Source organism: Dreissena polymorpha, chromosome 8, assembly GCF_020536995.1.
Source record: "Dreissena polymorpha isolate Duluth1 chromosome 8, UMN_Dpol_1.0, whole genome shotgun sequence".
Taxonomy (NCBI): Eukaryota; Metazoa; Mollusca; class Bivalvia; order Myida; family Dreissenidae; genus Dreissena; species Dreissena polymorpha.
This window is the reverse complement of record NC_068362.1, coordinates 45,090,555-45,118,360: the sequence shown is the minus strand read 5'-3', so window position 1 is coordinate 45,118,360 and position 27,806 is coordinate 45,090,555. Positions and strand designations below refer to the sequence as shown.

General features: G+C 34.6%; 1 protein-coding gene across 1 annotated transcript in view; it reads right to left on the bottom strand.

Moving 5' to 3' along the window:
- LOC127840493 (uncharacterized) overlaps window positions 1-23,177 on the bottom strand; it is a 29,630-nt gene extending 6,453 nt beyond the window's left edge. The window contains exon 1 of the mRNA XM_052368911.1: window positions 23,078-23,177. Within this exon, the coding sequence (XP_052224871.1) occupies window positions 23,078-23,177 (100 nt within the window). The remainder of the gene's footprint in view (window positions 1-23,077) is intronic.
- Window positions 23,178-27,806: the final 4,629 nt, after the last annotated feature.

Here is a 27,806-nt window from a genome sequence, read left to right as displayed (position 1 = left end):
TTGATAACGAAATAAACTGTATCAAATTTATTGTACTGCCCTACTATAAATTTGTTTAAATATACTTACCAAATATCATTTCAATTAGCGCTACAGCCAGAATTGAAACAGCCACGAAAGGATGTACACGCACAACTGTTGTCAGATGACTCATTGGACTCTGAATATGTATGTTTTTATTTCATATAAACATGTATGATTAATGTTAACCATATGCATTCATTTTAACTTATACAAAAATTCTTGCATAAACATAATGCAATCCTCATTCACAAAAGCCTTAAATAAGCCTTAAATAAACCCCATTTGCTTTGCCAGACATCTTAGAGGTATCTTTCATCTTTCTATGTTATTATCGCACAGTGTGCAGCTGTATGATATGTGTTTCTGTAAAACTTTGAGTAGAATATATTATTTTGAATTTAAGTATTAGTAAAATATTAATAATTGTTAAACATACAATATATCTTTAATAAATGTAGATATTTCATTTTTAATGTTTGTAAATAATAAATCACAGTATAATATATATATATACTATTGCATTGAAAACAAATTGGTCTCTTAATTATACGATTCACTTTAAAAATCACTTTAATATCGTTGACTCATATCATTGGTCGCTTTCTATAACCCTGCAAAATAAATTTAAATGAGGGAAATAATTAAAAGCCCCTGTCTTATAGTGTGAATAATATAATAAATATATCCCGTATCTTCAAATAGGCATAATGCCGAAATGTGAACAAAATGATTTATAGTTGTTTTAGAAGTTCATATAAAAATTGTCTTATTTCCTTGTTCCCGCGCTTTAAAGTATCACAAACCATTATAACTCGCCTTATTAATTGCATCCATAAGTTTCACTGATACTTGTATTATAAATACTCTCCTTTTGTGTGTGTTTTTTTTTAATAAATATAAACTGACTATATTGCACAAGTACAGTTGTTTGCAATGAAAAGTTTGTTGCATTTAATATACACAATCGCATTAACCCCTAATTGTCACTTTCTGATTCACAAACCGATCTGACATTGATACACTCAGACATATACTTGGAAATATATACTGTATATGTGCGCGCTGTGATTATGTATTAAAAACTAACGCCGTAGTGACACATCTTGAATTAAAATAAATGTTTATAAATCATTTCGAAACTGCAAATTTTTTATTCATATCTTTGTCGTCGGTTTTGGTTATTGTGTATACCCCGGTACTTTTTGGTATATGACAAAATGTTAAAGGTCCTTTACAGAACCACAAAGGACGCGCAATTCAATCTCACAAGACGCCTCAATTAAATAGTATACAAATATCGCAAATGAATAAACCCGAAGTATGTAAGCTAATACATTATAACTAAAAAAACTATTTTGTACGTACCAATCTGATGATCTTTGTAGAAGCATTGTCCATTGTACTAGTAGCTGCAAGATTTTCTTCAGATCATTATTCATTCAATTTATCATGACCGATTTTAAATTATAACATAATTATGAATATGACATGCAACTGTAAAATGACAATTATTAAGGAAACGAGATAGACAAGCAAGTTTCAAACTTGGGTTCCAAATGACCTTAACACAAAGAACCAATAAGATTTCGTGCTGCGGTAAATTATCTACATAAAACCCTTATGTGTAAGCGTAACCTATTAATCTTTCATATGAATGAATATGAAAGTAACGATACTAAATATATTTAAAGTGATCTATAATATTAACATGACACATTGAATGTCAAGTACATATCATTCTTTATTTATACGTGTGTATTCAGATAATGCTTTATATAATTTAATTATTTTATTTTATTTCATTCATGATTTAAAGTCGCGTTAGTCTCTTCATCAATATTTAATATTTTTCTACGATCGTTAATTATGCTTCAAGTTTAATTTAGCGGTTTACGATTACACATACATTCCGTTTCATCAAAGAAATCATAAACGCAACATATATAAAATACGACTACATAGATATAACTAGTTTGTAACCCATAAAACAAGGTAACGCAGTGTAACACTTGTCATGACGTAATTTCCGCAGGATCTTTCAGCAGTCGTTAACATGGAAATCCAATTGTCAAATGGAGAGCTACAATAACAACTAAAAAAAGATTTCACTTGTGCGAAACGACTATTCTAGGATGTTTTTATCAAATATTTTATCATTCAATAGTAAAATAGTATTGCTTAACGTAAATGCTTCTTTTCCTTCTCTTTTTTTGTGATCTAATGTTATTTTTCCTTTTAAACGCCAAGATAATATATATATATATATATATATATATATATATATATATATATATATATATATATATATATATATATATATATATATATATATATATATATATATATATATATATATGAATCGCGCCATGAGAAAACCAGCCTTATTGACACATTTTTCGATTTTTACTTTTTTGCATTTTCGGCATGTACGTTCGTTTACGGTTTGAAATATGTATAAAACGTCATACTTTTCTCCCTATAGCCTATAATCATTTCCATTTTCGTGAACCTATGTAACGCTGAGACGAGCGTCATTACGACGTAATTTTGACGTCATGTCTTACAGAGGTGTTTTATCTAATTCACAACGGATATCTTTTATATTTGTAATGTCCGTAATCATTGATTGATAATTTCAATGTTTTTCTTTTTCTGATACCGATGACGTTTATTTGTTACTGTTTGGTTATGCCATATATTGTGTTAATATTAATACATGAATTTCTTCGTACAATTAATTTCCGTTAACTATTTTTTTTCAATTTAAATAATCGCCTACTCATTCTATCTTTTTGCGATACAACAAACGTGCAGAATACACCATATATTTACCATTAATTATTAAATAAAACACTATAGCAACAATACAAATGCCACATGCTGTCTAACACGGAAAACCTTCGCGACCCCGAGCTGACAATATAGAGCGCACGTTGTCACGCAAGTAGTCGCGTCGTGCTGCAGATAATCCAGCAGCAAGTGTCGGCACTAGGCGGTCGGTGTTCGTGAGGTGAAAACATTCGTTCTTAAGCAAACAAAAGGAGGTTTCTTCACCGTCGCTACATGTCTTCACCATGACAACGCCGTGGGTTGCAGACGACATTCGGAAGTACAAATATTTTCTGTAGCCGAAGTACACATTCTATTTGTGGTAGTTTGTTCAAATTAAATAAGTGAAAATAAATATTTGCGTACAATTTACTTTTTTAAAATTATTATTTAATAGCTGCTACATACCGGATTCCAGGTAGCGCATTAAAGTGTTCGTCTATGATCGACTTCAATTTACGCCAGCTCCACGCACTCTAAGTAAACATTTTTTTCCTGTACAAATATTAACATGATTTAATTATCAATACCAATTACCGCTTTGGTTTTCATTTGCACTGGCATTTTAACTAAACATGCAAAATATGGGAATATTACATTACATTATTACTTAAATTTATAGGCTAACAATCAATTAAGTTGTAATTAATTTAACAACCTTGCGCGCGTCAGTGATGTGGTTCTCAATTGCGCTCAGTGCGTGTTACTTCTTTTCTTCTGTTACAGCGCCGACAATGTACTTACGAAGTCGCTCGCACGTGCCACAAACGTCCGCTCTCGGTTTGGCAATTCGAAAAAATTGTGCGGAAGATGCTTTTGAAAGAAGTGATTTTAAGGCGCCGTACACTTCGATCTTCGCAAGCAGCAATATATTAAGAGGCGTTAATAATGAACTAAACATTCATACAACTTAGATACAACAACACATATTAGACAGTGAATCATGGTTTAAACAATCAAAAATAATAAAGAAATTGTCTGAAAATATTCTTCGATCAACCAAAGTGTCTTTTATTCAATGGTTCAGTGCAAAAACAATACGTGACGTGGTTCAATAATCAATAGGATGCTTTAATAAATAACCTTAAACAGTTTATTCAGTGACGATTTTGCAAAATAAACATAACATACAATTAATGTATATAGTATTAAGGTTCTTACCTAAAGTTCGGCATCCATTCCACAACTTCTTAAAGGGACCGTCAACCAGATTGACGAAAAAAAAGTTATAAAATACCGTATTTTTATACAATTATTAGCTTATATTGATTAAAATATCACGACTGGTATATTACATTACTTGAAAAAAGTTGTTAAGTTTTCATAATTTCAGTATATTCGGTACGGAATACCGTAAGGGCCATCGTGGTTACACATTAAAATCCAGAGGGCGACAATGCGACATTGCGATTGTACGATGACAACATCGTACTATCGTGTTATCGTACTGTCGCCATCGTATTATCGCATTGTCGGCATCATACTATCGCACTGTCGCCATCGTATTGTCGCACTGTCGTCATCGTATTATCGCACTATCGCGTTGTCGCCATCGTACTATAGCACTGTCGCCATCGTATTGTTGCACTGTCGTCATCGTATTGTCGCACTGTCGTCATCGTATTATCGCACTATCGCATTGTCGCCATCGTACTATCGCACTGTCGCCATCGTATAGTAGCACTGTTGTCATCGTATTGTCGCACTTTCGTCATCGTATTATCGCATTGTCTCCATCGTACTATCGCACTGTCGCCATCGTATTGTCGCACTGTCGGTATCGTATTGTGACTGTCGCACTGTCGTCATAGTACTATCGCGTTGTCGCATAATCGGCATCGTTCTATCGCATTGTCGCCATCGTATTGTCGCACTGTCGTCATCGTATTATCGCACTGTCGTCATCGTACTATAGTACTATCGCATTATCGCCCTCTGGATTTAAATGTGTAACCACGATGGCCGTTATGGTATTCCGTAATTCGGTAATAAAATTTCGCGATGTGAAATTGAAAGATATATACACTATAAATAACGCAAGTAGATTGATCATTATATATATAAAAATAAACAATCATTACACATGCACAATTTGCATTCCTGAGTTTACCACGTGACGATGATGATCAATCTACTTGCGTTATTTATAGTTAACTGGTAGTTGCCTGGTAGACATACTTAGTAAGATTTTATTACCGAATATACTTAAAATATGAAAACTTAACACCATTTTTCAATTAATGTAATATACCAGTGGTGATATTTTAATCAAAATAAACTAATAATTGTAAAAAAAATAAGGTATTTTAAAACTTTTCTTATTTTCGTCTGGTTGACGGTCCCTTTTAATTCCGAACGATATAAAACACACGTGTAAATAAATATCACAAATGCAAATCAATTTTTCGCGGAAAATTATGACGTTATGAAAATGACGATTTACCGATGACGTCGTCGAAGTCATTAAGGTTGGTTTTCTCATATATATATAATCGAAGAATAGTTTTTGGAAGTTGAAATTGTATATCTGTACACTTGTGGTAAAATATGCAACTGTATTAGCGTTTTAATGCCTGCTGTTATTTTTCTTGTTTTTCATAGTATAAAATATGACTTTAATGAAATAAATTTAGGGAAAAAAATACAAAATTAAATAAATTGTAGGTTTTTAATAGCTCCGAAGTATTGTATATTTGATTAAAGACATGTAGAAAATCGATTTTAAAAATTTACCCGCAAAATGGACACCCTACTGCAAAAACACCCATTCCGCGGTGTCTTGCCGCTGTGCCTGGCCAAAATCCTGGGGAAATGCCTGTATATATATATAAATAAATAAAATCTTTGCGTTATAAAGGGATATATATATATATATATATATATATATATGTTTATTTATATTTAATTATATATACAAGTGCTGTACTGCCCAACTATAATAAAAAACACAAACAATACTTACCGTGTTTCCCGAGAGATGCTTAAGATGAACACGCACGCCAGATGACTTATTGGACTCTGAATATGAATGTATATTTAATTACAATTTTTATCATGATGTTTTAATGTAAAATGCACTTTGAACTAAAATATTAAATATTTTGACATTGTGAAATATATACTTATATGCAACGTCATTGAGTGTGATAGAGTTTAATCATGTGCATTCATTTCAACCCAATACGAGTGGCATAAAAAGTATACACGGTTTATTTACAGAAGCTTCAAATAAGCCCTTTCGGTTTGTCAGATTTCTGAGATTCGTCGTTTTATTATCGTTATTGACTTAGTATCACAAGTATGAATACTCAGTTATAATGTACATGGTATTATTGCACATTGTGTAGCTTTTTCGAGACGTATGATATGTGAGTGGGGACGCGATTTTGACTATTCCGCACTGACGTCGTTTCCGAAAAAAAACGACTATCATTTGTGATTACCGTTTCGCGTACTTTGTCAACAAACGTTTTAGCACTTAACTAAAGTTTTATTTTCAATAAGAACGTACAGCAAGATCGTTAAGTGCGATGTATTATAATTTACCGTATTTTGTTTTGATTTGTATGGTTTATATTAACCTCATCTTAAATAACAATGAATACAGTACGGCAGAGGGGTGTCGGCTCTTTCGGCACCAAGCTCTTTCGGCCCAGGTTTGTTCATGCTCTTTCGGCGTCAATTTCAGGCTCATTCGGCCCAAGTACCAGGCTTTTTCGGCTCCGTTTTTAATTAGATTAAATAATTGTAAATTTTTTGGAAGATATTCGTTAGAACTATTGGATATTGTTTATTACTGTGTTATAGTATTATCCTTAAGGATACTTCCATTTGAAAAAAGTTTTTTTTTGTCTTTTGTTTCAGTTATGTTGTTGTCGGTATTAAGCGTTATAATATTAGAGGAGACTTTGAAATAAAACAAACTATTTAAATAGATAACAATAATGAATACACATATTATAAAAAGTTAATAAATACCGTCACACACACACTCACTCACAACGTGCATATATTTTATCGCACACACAAAATCGTTTTTACTTAAAGGCATACATTCGATTTTATTTTTTTATATTTATTTTATTAATAATTTCAATGATAATTCCACATTTTTGCTTCCGGAAGGAAATTAAAACGATTGTTATTTTTTAATGATTGCATATTTTATTTATAAGTTCAATTACATTACAATAAAAAAGGGAAGATGTACATAGCATAATGGATGTGTGATTTTCATGATTGCCGCATATGACATAGTACCCATTTTCTAATAACGCGGATCAGATATAATACGCATTCACTAAACACTCGGTACTTATCAGTATGCGGGAAGCGTGGCTAACGAGCCTTTCAATAATTTACTATTAACTCGATACATTATTGTCGGTGTCAAAATTCTACGAATACAAAACATGTCATATGATCAGTAGTATGCTAAACAAATATTTGTGTGCGAATATTAACAATAGCGAATAAAGGAAACGAATGTATTCTGTAGTTTATTATGCCTATTGTGCGAGAAACATATGGAACTCTATTCACAATAATATAAGAAAAACACATATAACTATTTCCTTTAAACGGCACTTTAAATATCATTTGTTACAAACGCAAAACTTGTTTTGATGTGTATGTGGATTGTATCGATTAAAATACCGTTTTTGACGATGCTGCGAAGCTATGTAAAAGACCGATAGCTCGATTTTTCTAATCGGTATACCTCGCTGATTATCATTGATAAAGGTATAGGAGGCTCAGCTATAAATAGGACAGCATATCCTGGGAAAAAGATTTGATAATAGTTTGAAAACGTTAATTTTAAATCAGTTATATTCAATACATTATATGTTTATAGATCAATGAAACAACTATGCATTTTCTGTATTGTATTTGACATTTGTCGTGATTCAGTAAATAAATTGCGAATTAAAACGTGTATAATTAACTTTCAACGCGATCATGAGTGTAAAGAAAACGAATTATTTCGAACCTGCTATTTGTAAACGTTGTAGGGACAATGGTATATAAACAGCATAATAGTCAAATGAAATTTGTGAAAATCGCTCCTATGCGTGTCTCATTTTGCATATTTTAATAAACTTTTCAAACAGAAATTACAGAGCCACATCGGTGCACATACTATGTTTGATAATTCATTCGTTTGTTGGATATTGTTTGCTGTTTCAAAAACATATTAGGTCAAGAGATTTAGTTAAGCTTACCATGTGTTCATGGGCGAACTCACTATTCAAGTGCTCTTACGACTATGTGCTCATACCTACTTTCGGGAATCATCATGAAATTATTGCCGTACTTAACAAACAAACATGCCTAAGCTTATTGAATTAGAGAAAAAAATCAAAAGAGAAAAATTATATGTTCATGCACATGGGCATGTGAAATCACGTCCGTAAACATAGCATCATTAACTTAGGAAAGAAAAAAACGAAATATAAAGTTTGGTATGATAAACATGTGAACTTAAAGAGCATGGTGTAATTAAAGAACTTGTCGAGTTTTGAATTTATATGCTAACCCACAAACGTTTTACTGTAACAGAACGTATTTTTTTTACATCAGTGGTACAGAAAATACACGTCGAATATCTTTTTTCAAAATATTTCTTGTTATATTTGATCGAGAAGGTAACCCGCCTCCCAGTTCCGCTGAATGGATCAAGTTCCCCTCGCCCGGGTCCCCACTGGTACTTCTTCCCCGTACCCCCAATTTTATTTTTGTACCCTACATTTTTCGTACCCAATTTGTTTCCTACCCAAATTTTTTTTCGTAAGCAAATCTTTTTTCGTATCCAATTTTTTTTGGCATAATTTTTGTACCCAAATTTTTCGTACCCATTTTTTTCCTACCCAAAATTTTCGTACGCACATACACAATTGTGGTGATGTAGATAAACTTAAATAGATAAACTTTTATATCAATCCTCTTCAAAAACATCGTCACACCATTACTGGCAGTACTCTGATTAACATAATTACCAATTAAACTAACAATGAGACGACCATGCATATTACATTCACGAGGGATTTAATTCAGTAAAATTTGATTCAAAATGAATGCCTCTGTTGATTGGCCTCATAAAATATTCAACGTTTCAATATGAACTATACATTTCGCTCTGCTGAACCAGTTTGTGTTCAGCGATTGAAATATTGATTCCGTTTTATTAATGTGTTTGAACTTATTATGTGACAAAACAGAATCTGACTGAATATTCATAGTTTTTTTTTACATTCGAGCCTCGCTCTGAGAAACAGGGCTTAATGCACGTGAGTTCAGCGTCGTCCTAGATAAGACTATGCAATCCACACAGGCTTATCAGGGACGACACTCTCCACTTAAATGTCATTTGTCGTTTAAATGAAGTCTCTTCTTTAAGCGAACATCCAGTAGAGGCGAATTGCACAGGCTAATCTGTGACGACATTTTACGCATTTCTTTCGGCTTTGGTCAGAGCTAGGCGCATACTCTATACAATTAATACCGTATACTTGTTAATTATAATGTTATTGTTACCGCGGCTGGTGATGATCGTGATTCTTGTATTTTGATAGGCCATATTGTTTCAGCTTACCGGGTGATTAACATGGGTATCATGATTAATGTGGGTGTTTAATTGTAGTTTCAGAATCGAGTGGATACAAACTTGAAACCTCCTTAATATATTTGCCGACATATTCTGGGAAAGTAATGCACGTTTAGGTCGCTACACAACACGACTTTAGTGGTCGAGTAAATCACACATGGCACTGAATGCTATTTGCCAGAACATTTTCCGCTATACAAATGTAAACAAATGGCATCTCAAATAAAATATTTTTATGTATATATTAATTTAAAAATCGTTTTGGAAGCGTTGATAACATTGATGAAAACTTCCGCTTGTGTACAATTAATACATCACATGCGACATCGCGTGCATTCATTTTTGACGATGCTGCGAATCAGCTCGTCAAAGTTATCATACCATGAAAAATTCTTCACAATGGCGACCTATGTAAAAGACCGAGCCAGTCCGATTGAGATAGCTCGATTTTTTTAATCGGCATACCTCGCTGATTATCATTGATAAAGGTATAGGAAGCTTAGCTATAAATAGGATAGCATATTCTCGGAAAAAGATTTAATAATAGTTTGAAAAAAATAATTTTAAATCAGTTATATTTAATCCATTATATGTTTATAGATCAATGAAACAACTATGCATTTTCTGTATTGTATTTGACATTTTTCGTGATTCAGTAAATAAATTGCGATTTAAAACGTGTATAATTAACTTTCAACGCGATCATGAGCGTAAAGAAAACGAACTATTTCGAACCTGCCATTTGTAAACGTTGTAGGGACTATGGTATATAAACAGCATACTAGCCGTATGACATTTGTGAAACTTGCTCTTATGCGTGCTTTCTCATTTTGCAAATTTAATAAACTTTTCAAACAGAAATTACAGGGCCACAATCAGTGCACATACTATGTTTGATAATGCATTCGTTTGTTGGATACTGTTTGCTGTTTTAAACGCATATTAGGTCATTTCGCGGAGATTGAGTTAACCTTACCATGTGTTCATTGGCGAACTCACGTATTCAAGTGCTCTTACGACTATGTGATCATACCTACTTTCGGGAATCATCATCAAATTATTGCCGGACTTAACAAACAAACATGCCAAAGCTTATTGAATTAGAGAATTGAATTAGATAAAAAATAAATAAAAGAGAACAATTATATGTCCATGCACATGGGCATGTGAAATCACGTCCGTACACATAGCTTCATTAACGTAGGAAATGAAACAACGAAATATAAAGTTTGGTATAATATACATGTGAAATTAAAGAGAAGCGGCGTCTATTGTTGCTGCTGTAATTGCTAATTAACTGATGCAGATTACGATGATTATGAATAGGGAGATAATAAAAATAACTTGTTCATCATGATAGCGATTAAAACGTTATATATGATTTCGTTGCTGCTTTTACTGTTTTTGAAAAGTTGTATTTTCCGTGGGCATTGAATTTTTGAGTTTCTTGACTTCTCAGTCGGATACAATATTTCAGTCGGAAGTCAGCAATCTATATGCATGTACAACCTTAATTAACATTGGAGCTGAGTAATTTTAAAGAACAAGCTCCTTTTAATAATATGTTCATTTATGTTTTGTCATAGCATTTTAATTTAATTGTTATTTTATTGATCCTAGTCTTATATTGTAATGTAATATGTTTGCTTTGCAGACGTGTGTTGATAGTACATTAGGTCGCTACTGGAATTTATTATTCAGGTTCTAACCGATCACCAGAGCTTACTGTTGGGCTTAACAAGGTCGTCAATTATGCCATTATCGGGTAATTAAGTATAACAGACCCAATAATGGTTCATTTAAAAGTGACAAAAAGCATTGACAATGATTGGAGATGGTTCCGCTATGGAAGGGGGTTTATTCCGCATATGCAAAACTAGCGAGGGTGTTTCATCTGCGTATGCAAAATGTGAAAGGGGGTTTCTTCCGCTATGCTGTTTTTAGGGAAGGGTGTTTCTTCCGGAGGGAGTTTCTTCCGTACACCTCAAAGAGAATGTATTATATTACCGACACATTTTAATTTTGTTGTCACTACAAATGGAATCATATTTGCTTACATGCCATCGAGGGATTGCACTGAAATTTGCTAAAGAAATTGTATTATGCAACCCTATTCAGTTCACAGAGTGGCTGCTGTAAACTGTCAACTGATCAACTGTAAAAACCGTATATCTTCAGAAGTCTTAAATACAATTCCCATTTCAAATGTATACCCTTTAATCTGTCTAAAGTGATATATATATCGGGTAGAAACATCAGCTGTATGTATTATCCGATTGCACACACAATAAGTTTAATCTGCAAAATGTTTTGAAAAACATAATTGGTTTCGTAAAGACAACACTAGCCCAGTAAATCTACCCGTGGCAGTTTCGCTTGAATAATTTAAGTTGATATGGTTTGTGAATTTGTAAGGATTTTAAATGGGTCAGATTGGTTTAAAACCCCACAATCTAGGACAATACGGATTAATGCTATTGGTTGTTTGTTTATATTTGAACTTGTGAACGATGTTGATGTTAAAGCCAAACTAGTTTTCACTTGTTCAGTTGTAAACGTTTCCAATTCATGTCAAACACTTATGACTTTATTTAAACATGTACAAAGTATGAATACTTACTTTGTTCTATCTTTTTATTCGCTTATATTCAGCACTCACACAACAATATAGCCCTTTAAACTGTTCTCAATCGTTCACCCTTTGTTTCTTTTTTTTTCCAGAAATTATCCTATCTATAATAGCTTGTATAAAACTTACATATAATGTTTATGTTTATGCAGTCTTATGAATTCATTTGGTAGTTGCCAAACAAAGTACATCGAACTGAAGGCGAACTGTGATTCAACAATCACTGATCTCAAGTATAAAGAAGCAAATAACATAAGATGAACTTCCACGCGTTTTACATTCCACTATGCCTCTAAAGCACTTCGAACGATATGTTTACGCAAAGCAGCAACTCCTTCATATTAATTCCTTCAGTGGGACTTACTGTATCCGATTGTTCAATGTCATTGCGTTAAAGCGACAATATTACTTGAGTTACGCCATACCATTACCGATACGCAATTGTTTGTTATTCTACTGCAAAATTCGGATATAGTGTATGTTAGTTCAACGACCATTCTTTCTGAGCCGTTTTCCTGCTATAAATTGAGTAACACGCGTCATAACAGCAGCGTCTTTGTTCTGCTTGTGGATTAATTATACGCATTTTCCGTCAGGGTAATAACTTGGGATCACTGGATCAGCAGACGATTTGTTGCTTAAATATTACGGAGGAGATCAATTTCCAATTGTTCTAAATTTACCCGCTGTGCAAATCACAAGTTCCATCGTGATACATCGGCTATCTCCGGACTGCTCCGTAAGATTTAAGCAATAAACCGTCTTCTGATCCAGAGGATTCCCAAGCAATCACTGATGTTTGTGAAACAAACATTAGTGATTCTCTTGCATATATTAAATTGACAACTCGCTAACTGTCAATCAGATAATTATCTATATATCGATCGACAAATCAGCGATCGATAAATCGTGCGCGCCGGTTGCTAACGACATGTCTGCCATTTTATAGACAAGTCGAATGCTTAGTTCTTATTTATTCAACGAGTTTCGTTTACTTTGTTCGAAAAATGGGATATAAAATATAAAGAAACGGTGTAAATAATGTTTATGTACATGTAGATAGAAACTTATTAGTATTTTATGCAGAAACAAAATCCATTTCGAATCATACAAGATGATGTTTTGTTACATGCAATACAAATCTGTTAACCAATAGTAAAGATCACTACTGTTGCATTGATGAGAAATCCAATACAACATATATATAATTTTCTTCATGTTGGCATGTGAGGTCTCATGTTTAGATCTTAATGTGTGTACATAAAGATATATATATTTTGGATGGAACCTACATGCCACCATATATTTCAATGTTCCATATGCTAAAAATATACAAATTTTCATTTGTATTTGCATACCTATTATGACGTGGTGTTGAAAGTGCAAAATACTTTGTTGCATGTTTTGGCCAGGAAATAGAAATAATAAAACTAACAATACTTTACATATTTGCATCTTTTTTATTTTCTTTTAATTTGAAACACTCTAGTTTGAAATGATTGTGTTTGCTGTTTAAGTACAAGTCAGAAAGCAAAGATTTAAAGGATATTTATTGGAGTCACTTGGTCGGTCATTCTGCACAGGATTGATTTGTGGTAATCTTCTATCATATCTGTCAAGCGATAAAATTAAAAATCAAAACATGTAATCAAAGCATTTTTGATCGTTTTGTAAGATCAATATTGTAGTTGTCTGCAGAGTGGCAGACAGGAAATTGTGACTTGTACAATGGTCAAATTCCCGTTTCAGACTAGTCGGCCATATATATTTCACACCCCTTTATACTTCTTGTAAATAGCATTAGTTATTAGATATTATACAGTATTGCTGCAGCAAAATTGTATTTTGCATAATTTGTCCCAGTTTTATTGTACCGGCCCAATGACCCATTGACCCATTGGCCCATATGTAGCACACACAATGGGAGTGGTGTTAATTGTTGTCGTTAATATACTTTCCTTGTATGAATAATTGCTTATGAATAATTGGACTGTACAATGAAATATACTTTCCTTGTCAGGTGCTTATGAATAATTGAACTATACAATGAGAAAAGTCAATAAAAATGGCTTTGCACTTTCATCAAGTCGAATTAAATTCCTTACTTTCTTAGTGATTACTTCACTCTTGTTTTTGTTCAAAGATGATTGTTCAAAATTTTAAAGCATTATATAAATCAAGTGAAAACTGTGTTGACAACTTACGACATTCTTATACTCTGTTGCAAAATTTGAAGTCACCTCACAGTACATGTAGTAGGAAATTTTAATTTAAGGTTGGTGAATTTTGAATAAACAAATTGAATTATTGCATTGCAATATAAAAATGTTATCTTAGAATGCATACAGTTCTAAATAAAGTAAGGGTGGAATTTATAATTTATACAAATTCACATACTTTAGTCAACCTGTTTGTATACATTGAAATCAATTTGACTATGTAACCATTTGCTAATTTTACTACAAAAGCATAAACCAATAAGCACTTAGTCGGTGATGTTTTTTCAAGCAGAAACTGTTCAATTAATATATGATGTGAGGAGCTTAAATGTCAAAGTCAACCCTATACCACAATCAGAAGCAAACTGAAAATGAATGTGTAAACAGCATAAAACCAGAACAGACTGCGATTTACTGGCAATCTGTTCAGGTGTTATGCTGTTTGCTGCTAATCAGTGTCAAAGGGTTGATAATGAAGCCTTAAAAACTTGAATTTAGAAAGATATTTAATTCAATGTAACTTTCTACGGGACTACAAACATGTCAAAATACGTATCAAAGTGGTGAAGGGTTAAATGTAACATTCGACCCTATACCACAGTGGTTATTAAAGACGCCACATTGAAGGTGAAATCAGTGAACACTAACAAACAACGATGTTTGTTTGCCCCCGGGCTATATCTGCCTTAATGGTACATGTACAGGTAGTTTTTCCTCAATTCTGTTCTATTATACATGTATGCGACACTTTTTTTTACTGCAAAATAATCAATCCATAGTCAGTTTTTGGTTTCAGTTATTGAACACGAAGTAATAATATACGAACAATTAGAAAAAGAAATCTACAAAGATGAACTGCTCCTTTAAATACACAACATATACACATATATCATCTTTCTCTTAAATACACATAATAAATACTTCTAAAAAGATAAATGTTACAGGTGTAAGGGTTTCAGTTATGGATTTATTATCAATTAAAATAGATAATTATATAAGATTGTATTTCTAACATAGTGGTACATGCAACTCCAGATCGATAATTAAGAGAAATTTAATTTCTACAGTTTCCAACGCGGAAATGTGGTCTTGACAAGTGCAAATGGAAGCATCAATATGTAGAATAACCAAAATTACCAAAATCCCCCTGATAGAAAATTCATTTTTTTTCTGAAATGACGTTGCAACGTCAAATGACGTCACGAAATGTAAACAACATTCGGGATTTATCATTATGTTTGCGTAAATATTTATTTACTTTGCTAATTTGAAAGCATGTGATAAAAAAAATCTGACACTCGTTGTCATTTCATACCATATTTGACTAAACTCGTCCAGGAAATTCGTTAGTAAGCTCGCCAAAGGCTCGCTTACTAACAAAATTCCTGAACTCGTTTATTAAAATATAGTATGATATGACAACTCGTGCCAGATCCTATATATATTACTACATAGGCGTCGGAGCTCGAGCGGCAGGGGCGGCGGCCCAGTATTTTCGGCAAAAATGAGATTTTGGCAAAGATCTGTTTTCTTTTTTGTTTCATTTCAATACCCGTATATTTGAAAATATCTTTACCAAGAAGCAATGCAATGTGATTTCGCGGCTATGACACGTGTATTGTTGATTGCTGTCACCCGCCCTCGGTAATGTACGTGTCAATTTTGTTGTTAATTCACCGGTCTCTTTTATAACGATAATCCCTTTATCCTTGAGTAATTTAACCTGGGAATCTTTAATTGTCGGTATGATGCCTTTGCTTCTTTTTATTAATATAAAGGAAATTATGACAAGAAACAAATGTGCCGATATCCAATTGTCCTTAATTTTCACAAAATTAGAGATACCTCGAGATACCTGAATTAATTGTAATAACCTAAAGTAAATCGATAATTCTAAAAAACTGATTTAATATTTGTTTTACCACGTTTTGTGTCATTTAAATATGTCTACTCCAAACCAACCAATGAACTTTTAATTTCCAAAACGGAATTTCGGGAAAACAAAATCCCGAAGAACGTTCTTTCAACCAGCATGATCCCTATTGATGTGTCGCCTGCTAGAAAGAACAAACTGCGACAAATAAAGATCACTTCTCCATCGTTTGTCTGTCTGTCACAACTTTTGTCATTCAGAATATGGCTGCAATAGACGTGTATATGGTCAGGTATCAGGCATAAAAACGCACCAGAATGCGCCATTTGATGCTAACATTTGAAAAACAAATCCGGGGGGGGGGACCCCGACCCCCACCAACGGGAAGGGGATACCCCCTCCCATACACACCCCCTCCGCCGCCCCAATGTCAAATGGCTTCCGACGCCCCTGTACTATTTTAATAAAAACGTATCGATGCCACCGTTTTGTTGGTCTGCACTTTAATACATAATACCATGGGGGATTTCGGTACCCGCTCAATCGGTGTCAGAAAGCGTGTATAATAAAATTCCAATAATAAAGCGCTATTCTTGTCACATATACATGTGGACAAAATGTTTCGTTAGTTTTTTCACAAAAACTCTCGGGTTTTACCAGTGTAGAGGTATTAATTATTACTAATACCACCATTACACGTAGTAACCTATAAGATTCCGGTAAGGGCGCAAGCGTTTGGGAGCGTGTTTAAAGTGCAGAAACATCCGTTATACACAGATAATTTTCTTTATAAACTTACATTGATTTGCATTTGTATAATAAATATGTATTATATTGTATTGTATTTCTTTTTGACTTTGCAGTCAAGGATAACCCATGAAAGTGCAAGCACTTACTTCCAATGGGGTCCTTTGGTTTTGCTGAAGAGACAGAGAGCAGAAGAGACAGTATTGGGATACAAGGAATCCGGGTGCGATACCCTAGCTCTTTGCGAACAGATCCCTTAGTTCTTTTACGTGCTCAGTGTATAGCACGGGAGAATTACCTGGGGTTTAATACCAGTAAATCCCTAGATGGGTGGGAAACACTTGAAGCATTTCTGAAATGCCCAATGCCCCGGCGAGGAATTGAACCGGGGACCCCTGGAATGGTAGACCAGAGTGTTACCACTCGACCACCGCACCACCCTAATAATGTTACGCAAATATCATTTACCAGTGTTATAGGGTGTGAAAAAAGTCCATAAAAATTATTAGAAAAATCGCGTAATCAATAGGAAATCTATAGGCAAAAAGAACCCCCTTTGGTGTTAGCTTGTCTAGGTTTTCTTACCGCTGAGCCACGTGACTAAGTGGGCGGAGCGATCATCGTTGACGCTCAGCTGATGAACAACAACCAAGAGGTGAAAGAAGAGCAATGTGCGCTTGCGCTGAGGCGTTGGCTTTGTACGTATATCCACGTCCAGATGACCCTACCAGAATGCTGCTTGATCTAAATATCTTAATGTCCTTAAAGGCCTTTTACTATTTACATGGTAGAACTTCAAAATAATATGCACCAGATGGGCTTTTACATTTAAAGGTAGAATTATCAATCACGTGCTTACGTAAATCGTTCGCCTAGCGCTGTGTAAAAACTTTCTCGTCGGCTTAAAGTTGCTTCCTTCCAAAAAGTAAGTCCAAACTCTCGCGTCCATTTACGGCTTACAGATGTTTGAATCAGTGCTATTTAAGCACGCAATTCACTTATCAATACAATCTTATGTGGTGCTTTGATAAAAATGAAAAAAAACCGCAAATTTTCGACTGTTTTGTAGAAACATTAATTTTGCCATTTGATAACATTTATTTAGAAATATAACTCGTCAAAATGCAATCGTTTTCATCAAAATATCAGTCTCAAGTTATTGAGCATATTACATGACTCGACATTTGCTATAACAATCAAAAGGACTGTCATCTGGACAAACGGTGTCGTTTTCGATCTCATAACCCTGGCATCAAGTTTCACAAAACGTTATTTTGACATTGTTAACTTTTGTTGCACTGCAATTTTATTTGAAATGGCATTGAATTGATTTCATGAAGACGCATACAACCGATGACGGTTTGCTGACATCGATTGGCGACATGGCAACTTGTGAGTGAAAATTTTATATTAAATCGGTGATAAAACTCCAAATCAATCGCAAATGAAATCATTGAAATCGATGACAGAATGTTTTGCATATGATTGACAAGAATTTGGAATTTAATGAATGGTTTACGATTGTCAGTTGTTTACCGCCAAGTTTGCAACGAATTGAAGTTCTGAGGCGTTGATATATTACCAAGAGCGCTTAAGTCCGACATAAATTAAAGTATTCCATCATGTTTACTTTAAGTAGTTGCTTATTTACCGACTTACAAATCGATGCAACATTTCCGTTCTCTACAAGTCGATGCAACATTTCCGTTCTCTACAAGTCGATGCAACATTTCCGTTCTCTCAACCGTCCTTTACAAGTGGATGCAACAATTTCGTTCTCTATAAATCGATGCAACATTTACGTTCTCTAAAAGCCGATGCAAAATGTCTGTTCTATGCAACTCGAAACAACATTTCTGTTCTCTGCAACTCGAACCAACATTTTTGTTCTCTGCAGCTCGAAGCAATATTTCTGTTCACTGTAACGTAATTCAAAATTTCGGTTTTCTGCCACTCAAAGCAATAGTTTTGTTCTCTGCAACTCAAAGCAAAATTTATGTTCTCTTCCACTCGCATCAAAATCTGTTTTCCGAAAGACACAGCATTTTTTTTTGTTCTATGAAACTCGAAGCAAAATGTCTTTTCTGTGCAACTCACAATAAATTTTATGTTCTCTGTTTATTAATCTTGCCATCAAAACGACTATTAATATAAATTCCACTGGTTAACCGATTGGTGTCGATTAATGTCGGAGTAATTGGGTCCTTCCGTGTCTTCGCATCTTCTTCTACGGAAATAATTCCATCGAAGCGGGCGATGAATTAATCTTCGCTGAATCGCACTGCGTTGCCCGATTAAAAAAAATAATAATATGCTGAAAAAACCCTTATAAAACCTAATCACCCTGTTAAATGTTCCATGAAATTTCAAAACATCTGGGCCTGAGCGCCACCTTTGAAGTTGAATTGGCTCATTTATTAATGCATCCCAAAAAGAGGTGGCGCAGTAATTAACGGTCGTGTATTTATGTGCTTATAAACAATTGGTTTCGTTGCCTGTAATCTTCAAGACAAATTAAATGTAAAGATTAAGAAATGACGTTTTATGCAGCAATCGTCAACAAGCAATTAATAGCATGTTCTATGGTATTAAGTTTGAACCTAATTTCCCAAAGAAAGTCAAAAGATACAATCTAAGAAAGCACAAATTTTAGCTTAAAATACAATATTTATCAAAATTATGTTTCTATCTGTAGCATGCTCTAATGCGCCTTTTCCCAAATTTCCCAAAGAAAGTAAAAAGATACATTCTAAGAAAACACAAATTTTAGCTTTAAATAAATATTTATCAAAATTATGTTTCTATCTATAGCATGTCCTGATTCGCCTTTTTGGATCTTTTTATAAAAACTTCAATATCGTTAGACATGTATATTCTAGAATGCAATACCAGTAGTTGTGTCAGTAGTCCTATTCGCTATTTAAGACATTTTTTCAGCATCAGATATGAACATTAACCCGAAGGGTCATAACAGTAACTGTTCAACAGATCAAATTACTTAGTTACAGACTTAGTTAGTTACAGACAATATTTCCTACTGTCTCCTCACACAGCTTTATCGCCGAAAAATTTGAGGTGAACAATGAGGTTAAGTAGTTCTTAAAAGAGATAATTACAGACTGTCAAAACAAACAAAAACCTGCATATAACAGAACAAATCGTATACATGTAGTGCTAATTTTCCAGTGTGGTAAAATACAAAGAATCGAGGTGAACTCGAGAAGCTATGTGGAGGTTTCTTTTGCATGGATTGTGAAATTTGAGCGTGTTGTCAGGTTAAACCAATACATAAAATTGCCTCAAAAGAAGAAATTAAGGAAAAGGTATTTGAAGCTTTCTTGATTCAAAACTAGGCCGACAAATGATTGTATTCTTTGTTTTCCTCTGAAGAGGATGTCTGTGACGTGTGCTTTGTCAAAAATCAGTGGATCGGAACGAGACCCGAACTTGATCTGTAAGTCATGTAGATACAATAACACAGCAAATATCAGGTACATATGTGCACGTGTTAAGCAATTAAGTAAGAAAAACAACACTGCTATTTTTGACAAAATTTCCGAGGTCAATGACTTTGCTAAAAAATCTATGGACCGGGGCGAAACTCGACCTTTATCTGTAACCCATGCAAGTAAACTCACATACCACAAATGATGTCCGTTTCTCAAAGCGTTAAGGAAATAACTCCTATATCGAGGGACTCCATAAAATACACAATTCTTGACGCTCTATGATACTATATGTTTCTTATAAATTACTGAACATTGACCTAGTTTATGTTTTTTACAAGATAAGTCCAGGACAAGTAACGTTTTCCTCAGGGCAAGATAAATGGGGACATCAATCCGACTAAAAAGCTAATTACGAACTCATGGCTTGCATGCAGTTTCAACCATACGTATAGTATGTGTTTAACTTATTAAATTATCAAACACATCAATACATTTTACCCAGCAGTATATCAGATGTACATAATGACATTAACACATTTACACAACATCTAATGAAAACGTAGATATTTAGATACAAATGAACATCTATAAAATAGGACATAATGATGCTCGACTCATAAACTTAGTAATGGGTAACTAAAAGCGGATCTCGCAAGTATGAATGACAAAAATGATTATCTACCAAAACCGATTTATTTTATTATGTGCAAACGATCTGTATTAACCTTAAATGTGGCATTGAGCCGGCAAGATTAACCCATATACAACCTTTAAGTGTGACATTGAGCCGACACGACTGACCCATATAAATCCATTTAGTGCGACCTTAAGCCGGCATGACTGACCCATTTACAACCCTCAAGTGTGAGCTTAAGCCGGCATGACTGACCCACATAAAACCCTTAAGTGCGACCGTTAGCCGGCATGACTGACCCATATACAACCCTTAAGTGTGACCTTGCACCTGCAAGACGGACACATATACAACCCTTGCATGTGACCTTGAGCCGACAAGACTGATCCGTATAAAACCCTAAGTGTTGCCTTAAGCCGACAAGACTCATATACAACCGTTAAGTGTGACTTTCAGTCGGCAAGACTGACCCATATGCAATCCTTAAGTGTTACCTTAAGACGGCAAGACTGACCCGTGCAAAAACCCTAAGTGTAACCTTTAGCCTGCAAGAGTAACACATAAACAACCTTTAAGTAGGACATTGAGCCGGCAAGACTGACAAATATACCATTTGCAAATTGCTTACTTAGTTATCAGATTTACATAATTCCATAGAAATTATGTTCGAGCAATCTTTTGTTCAGAATTCTCCTCAATAGTTAGAAATCGTAAATGGGTGGGGGGGGGGGGGGAGTCCGATCTGTTAACTGAAGATGTATTTTATCATTTTTATGGCAATTAGACATCAACATTAATTTTAACGCCACTTGGTTGTAGTTGTTGTTTCTACTCTCCAGATCAGCTATTTGTTCGCTGTATATACCATATACATCCAATTATAACACTTATCGACAAGATGTCCATAGGAAAAATGCTTGATTCTCCGGTTAAACACTACCTAGGTTAAATAAGCCACTAGTCACTAATTGTTCACTACATTTTCCTATATTTTGCTTTTACAGCAGCTATCAAATGTAAGTATTTGTCAAAGCCTGTTAACAACACTCGAAAGTTATTTCAACATAAGTGCCAAACACTCGAACGGATGCTCGAATGTAATGGCACTTCATAATATCGACACACAAGACTCATCCATTGATATTGCAATATTATGCGTCGTTAAAAATCAAAGCCGATTGTGTGGCGAATCAATAGTTCCATACTTGTAAAGGATATTTCAAAGATGAAAGGCACATCAATAAGATCTTCTGATCAGTTTTTTACTTTCAAATCCCCGGAAGTGTTCAGTCAACATAAATATAATATGGCGGAAACGGATAACCCTAGCATGTCTCTTACGTTAAAAAATATGTTCTTGAAATTATCCCACGGGACAAGTTATTGCAAAAATGACGTGGATAAGGCATGGGTCCGTGTTTATTTTCGACGGTTCGGTAGCATTTGGTAATTTTAATCATTATTTTTCATTTTCTGTATATAAGTAGTAGAAATACACTTTTTGCAATCTATATTGAAGACATTTAAATTTATATTCCATAAATTATGCATTAGATATGAATACTTTTTCTAATATTTTGTCCTTTTAAAGAAATGTTTCTACAGGACGTTATAATAATCCTATTTGAACACATTTTTCAGTGTTATTTGTTGTAATTTCAAGTCATTTTCCAATAAGCGAAAACATATCACATTCGACCACTTTTTCTAAAGTTTAATGTCAATACTTTTTCTAATAATATTTTTTTCTTCCATTTTTTTCCTCAAAAAGTATCATTTTCGAACAAACTAAGTCTTATTTTTTCCCATTTCAACTAATTTTTTTTTAAACAAGCGAACAAACTTATAACATATGAACACTTTTTCTAGTCTTTTTGTCCCATCACAGTATTTCCAAACGAACGGAATATCATTTGTTTTAAGAACACATACTCTAACAAATAATGTTTTCTTTTATATTTGTCTTCCAGACGAAAAGAGCACATTTTAAGATGGAAAATATTTTCTAGTGTAGAAATTTCCCTTTGTTAAAAGAAGTTTTTGAAACGAACATAACGCATTTTACCAACGCGTTCTTCTAGGAGTCTGCGAGGCGGCTCCAACGGTGAGTAACCGCACGACAATTAGCCTGCACCTCTCCAGGCAGACCCGGAACGAGGCTGCCGCCATTTGTACCGAAAGTGGCGGCCGGCTGCTCGACATCACGTACTACTGGCTGTTCGTGAATATCCTGACACTCGCCGCGGTTTCACCATGGACCTTCCGGTCGGGTTGGTTTGATTGATTTTGGCTTGGGGTTATTTATGTCGTTTAAGTTGCCATTTAACGACAATCAAGGTAAGGCGGAAAGTGTCGTCCCTGATTAGTCGTCGCGGACTGCATAGGATAATCTCGGATGACATTTAACGCACATGAATGAAGCCAAGTTTTTATAGAACGAGGCATTTTAATTTTGTGGTTACTGCTGCTGTTGTTCTCGTTGTTGTTGTTGCGCAATACGCGCGTCATGTGAATATTGGTCATATACTATATCAAGTCAGCATTGCTCTAGTCAAGCCTGCGTATCCGCGCTGTCTTGTCAGAAGCTACAATGATCACTGTAAAGTCACGCAAGGTTTCCTGGTTTTATAAGCGGACAAGCTAGCTTCAGAGCAGACTTCGCGGACGTATCGAAAAATATAATTTCAAAGTGTTTTATTTTAAGTATTTTATAAATTCAATGCGTACCACACATATGATGTTTTTAACATACTTTTATAAATGACAAACCGAAATACAGCCGTACATTGTTTTGTAAAAATGCCTTCCTTTTCTATACACACACTGATAAAACTTCAAGATATTCAATTTCATAGAGCATGTAGTGATGCGACTGTTTTCAGATACAACGAACGTGAAGCCCATGTCAACGAACAACTATTAAATTCATTCTAAAAATGACTCAGTGATAAGGAAAAGATATTACAATTAATTAAACAATAATTATTTAATATATGCGAAATACATTTTTTTAAGTTCATGACAAAAATGTTTGGTACGAATTAGCTAAATCTGCCGAACTTGTTGACTGGATATTTATTACAATTTGAGCAGAAACAAATCTTAACTGCTTGATTTATACGGTCGGCATTAAAATGCACGTCCATGGTGTATTGCGAAAAGTGTCGTACAAAATAAGTCTGTGCATTCCGCACGGGATTACCAATGACGACACTTTTCGCTTTTATAGAATGATTCTGTTGTGAGGAAGTCTCTTCTTTGCGCAAATCCATCTTGTGAAGAAACAGTCGTCCCTGATTAACCTGTGCGGACTGCACATGCTTATCTGGGACGACACTGTACGCACATGAGTTAAGCCCCGGCTTCACTCATTTAATCATGGTGTGCATCCCGTTACACTAATATATTTCTATATGCAACTTTAACGCAGTTCTCTCTGTCGGTGTATTTCTCTCGGTGTGTATCTGTCGGTTATTTCAAGCCTATCTTCGACATGAAATACGTAAACTCATTAGCGTGTTTATTTAGTTATTTACGGTGCCATTTAAATGGACGTGTTAAAAAATCCGTTTGTTTGTGTTTTTAAATGTTAAATGTTATTGGATTTATGGATAGTACTTGAAAAAAAAATAACAAAAATATACGAATAAAAGATTTACACGCAACGCATACACATATATTCAACATAGGAAAACGTCGCAAAATGTTTTAAGCGATTTAAATTCCAGGAGCTAAACATGTATTCGTACTTGTATTTCCTCCAGGGTAGGAGAGCATAACATATATTAAGCAAGCATGCATTCAGAATTAAGTATAGTTTCCCAGCACATTGTATGTTATAGTGACATATACATTGTTTATAGCAAAAAATATAATAGATTGAAATAATGAATAGGTATATACAGAATATACATTGTGACAATTGACAATCTCACCAAAAATAACATAAACAAAAAACAGTGCGACAGCAATTGTCAACATATTGATAAAATTCAGTGACATGTCTGAGCGATGCGTTTCTACCCCTTACTATTAATTGAGGTTCCCTTGACGAAATCGAAGTTCAAGAGTAAATTAACTAGTGAATACGTGTAAGGTGACATTCAACTGATCATGAGAGTAGGACGATTGCGAGCGTGTTAATATTGTGTTAAGATAAATACGCATCTTTCAAAAATCATTTCTTGAGAAAGAAATCCAAACGTAAGGTTACGTGAAAACATGTAATTTAATACACTTGAACTTTTAAAAACTGAAAAGTAGCCATCGTAATAGAAAAGTATGAGAAGCGCCCATTTTCATTTTCTGAGCTGAGTTTCCGCAACGATACTGCTTACCCAAATGCGTTCATTGACATTAATGCCGTAAATCGAAATATTCCGATGCGGTAAAAGACACGTTCCCATAGACGCTTTCGCTGTGCATCAGTGGTGGCACAGTAACACATCAAATGTACAGTTATGTTATCAACAATAAGGTTACATAGGCTACACGTTTGAGAGAATGGGCGTGACGTCACTAATCAGATACTATTTAGAATTGTTTAACAGGCAGTCAGAAGATTTGGATTTGCCCTGACTATATCCAACAGTGGCGAGCAATTGCCTGGTTAAATCATATTTTCTAGAAGGTCGTACTGGTCACAGCACAAAAGTCGCTGAACAATATCGAATTTTGCCTGCAGATTCACTGTTTTATCAATTATCGTTTTACTTGTAAACTTTGCTGGGAATAGTCCAGTTTCGATGTATTCATTTTGAAATTGAAGGAGACCGTACTTTCCAAGGAGCTGTACACGTCTAGCATAAAATCTACACTTTGATTTTCCAGATTCATATATCTGAACAACTGTTGTGAAATACATCTTTCACCAAGTACTTTGGCGACAATCTGCATTGCTGGCCTAGGAATTTAACTTCGAGCAGTCCATGTATGTTGCAATCGGGGTGGCATTCGATATGCACATACAGTAGTCTGTGCTAATACTTTGGTGCAAACCCTGCTTGGGTTTTATACAGAATCTATGTGCCGATTCTAACCGAGCTACATCACTTGCTGCACAGTTATTCCAGAGTTCACAACCGTACATAGCATTCGGAGTGACGGCTGTCGTATATATCGTCATCATTTTTTTTTTGCACTTACATGTTCGCTGCTAATATCAGCACCACATATCTTGAAATATGTCCCACGTAGTTTTACACTTACATCCTGGATAGATCCCTTTGTTGCCAGCGCACTGTCGCAGACAGTCCCAATATGCGTATATTTTTCTGCGATAGGAATCGGTTCAGGACCCAGTTTGAATGTTTGAATGAATGTTGGTGCTTATGTCCCTGCTCATTAAAAACAACAACAGTGCATTTACTAGAGTTGTACAAGAATCTCCATTTGTTCGAATATTCGTAACAAATATTTAGCATATTGTCAAGTCCATGCTTTGAAAAAGAAACAAGCACCATATCGTCGGCGACTGTCGGTGCACACAAATTTAGATCGTACAGGCACACACCATTTTTACTATTCATTAGTTCCTGTATAAGTCCGTCAGTGCGGTTAGAGCTCACCGCTCGTGTACCTTGTGTACCAAGGTACAAGAGCGGTGAGCTCTAACCGCACTGTCGAGTATCCTGGAGTACCGGAATTTCACATTAGTGCAATCCCTGGTAGCGTACCCGACTTTTTGTGTTACGGTACATATGAAACTTGGTAAGAATATTTGTTATGACAAAATCGAGGCCAAGTTCGGATCTGGCCCAAGTTTGTCAAAATATATGGCCACCAGGTGAAGTCTTAGAAAACTCATTTTACCTCTTGAAGGCTACATTTAAGACCATATATTGATTAAAAATAGTCAGAATATTTATCTTGAAATATTTAAAATATGCAGGCCATGTTTGAATATTGGTGAAGAGTGTCAAAACTAGGTATCCAGTTTACGAAATTTACCCTTAGTGTTAATTTAACTCAATTGAGCGCGAAAGAACCATATTTGGCCTCTTGTATTCTCTCATGCTCAAATGTTCGGGACTTCTTTTTATGTAAGCACCAGAACTTAACTTTCGTTTGCTGACTGGCAACGCAATGGCTGTTTGTCATTTAACGGTCAGGGTCAATTTTAAGGTCATGGTCTTGCATATAACATTGTGACGCGCATAGAATTGTCGCGGAAGAGACGTGACAAGTGATAGTCACCGCTCAGACTATGTGGGTTTGTCTAAGCTACAACGCGCAACAAATCAACAATTCATCCTTTCTAAGCGGCAAAATTGCACATTTTAAACAAGTATAGCTTAAAGTTTTTATCATGCACTGAAATAAGGATAATATTTTAACTCAAATAATGATAAAAACGACGATGATATGTCAGTCTTGGTTTGGCCATCTCTTTTCAAATCCTTGTTTAATTAAATTACATTACATGCGCGTCATATAGACCCCTTAAAATAGAACGTTTGATATATATTGTCTGTCACACTCAAATGTCTGTCGGTAAAATATTAGTTAAGTGTGGTCGATGCGAATACAAAACAACAGCACTGTAGACATGTACGGACACAAAGACCCAATTAAAGAATAAGAAAAAAATGTCTGCGTTAAGTTTAAACAAGCAAATAAACAATCCGGCTCGAGATAAATATTTAAAATACTGATCCATTAACGCACTATCACAAATCGCAGTAGGTAAAATAATAAAACGTTCCCTATGCTTTCTCGATAGTTTGATTAAACGAGATGTACTAACGTACCGTTTTAAATTTGCAGATATAAAGTAAATACTTTATGGCGCAGTGGCAG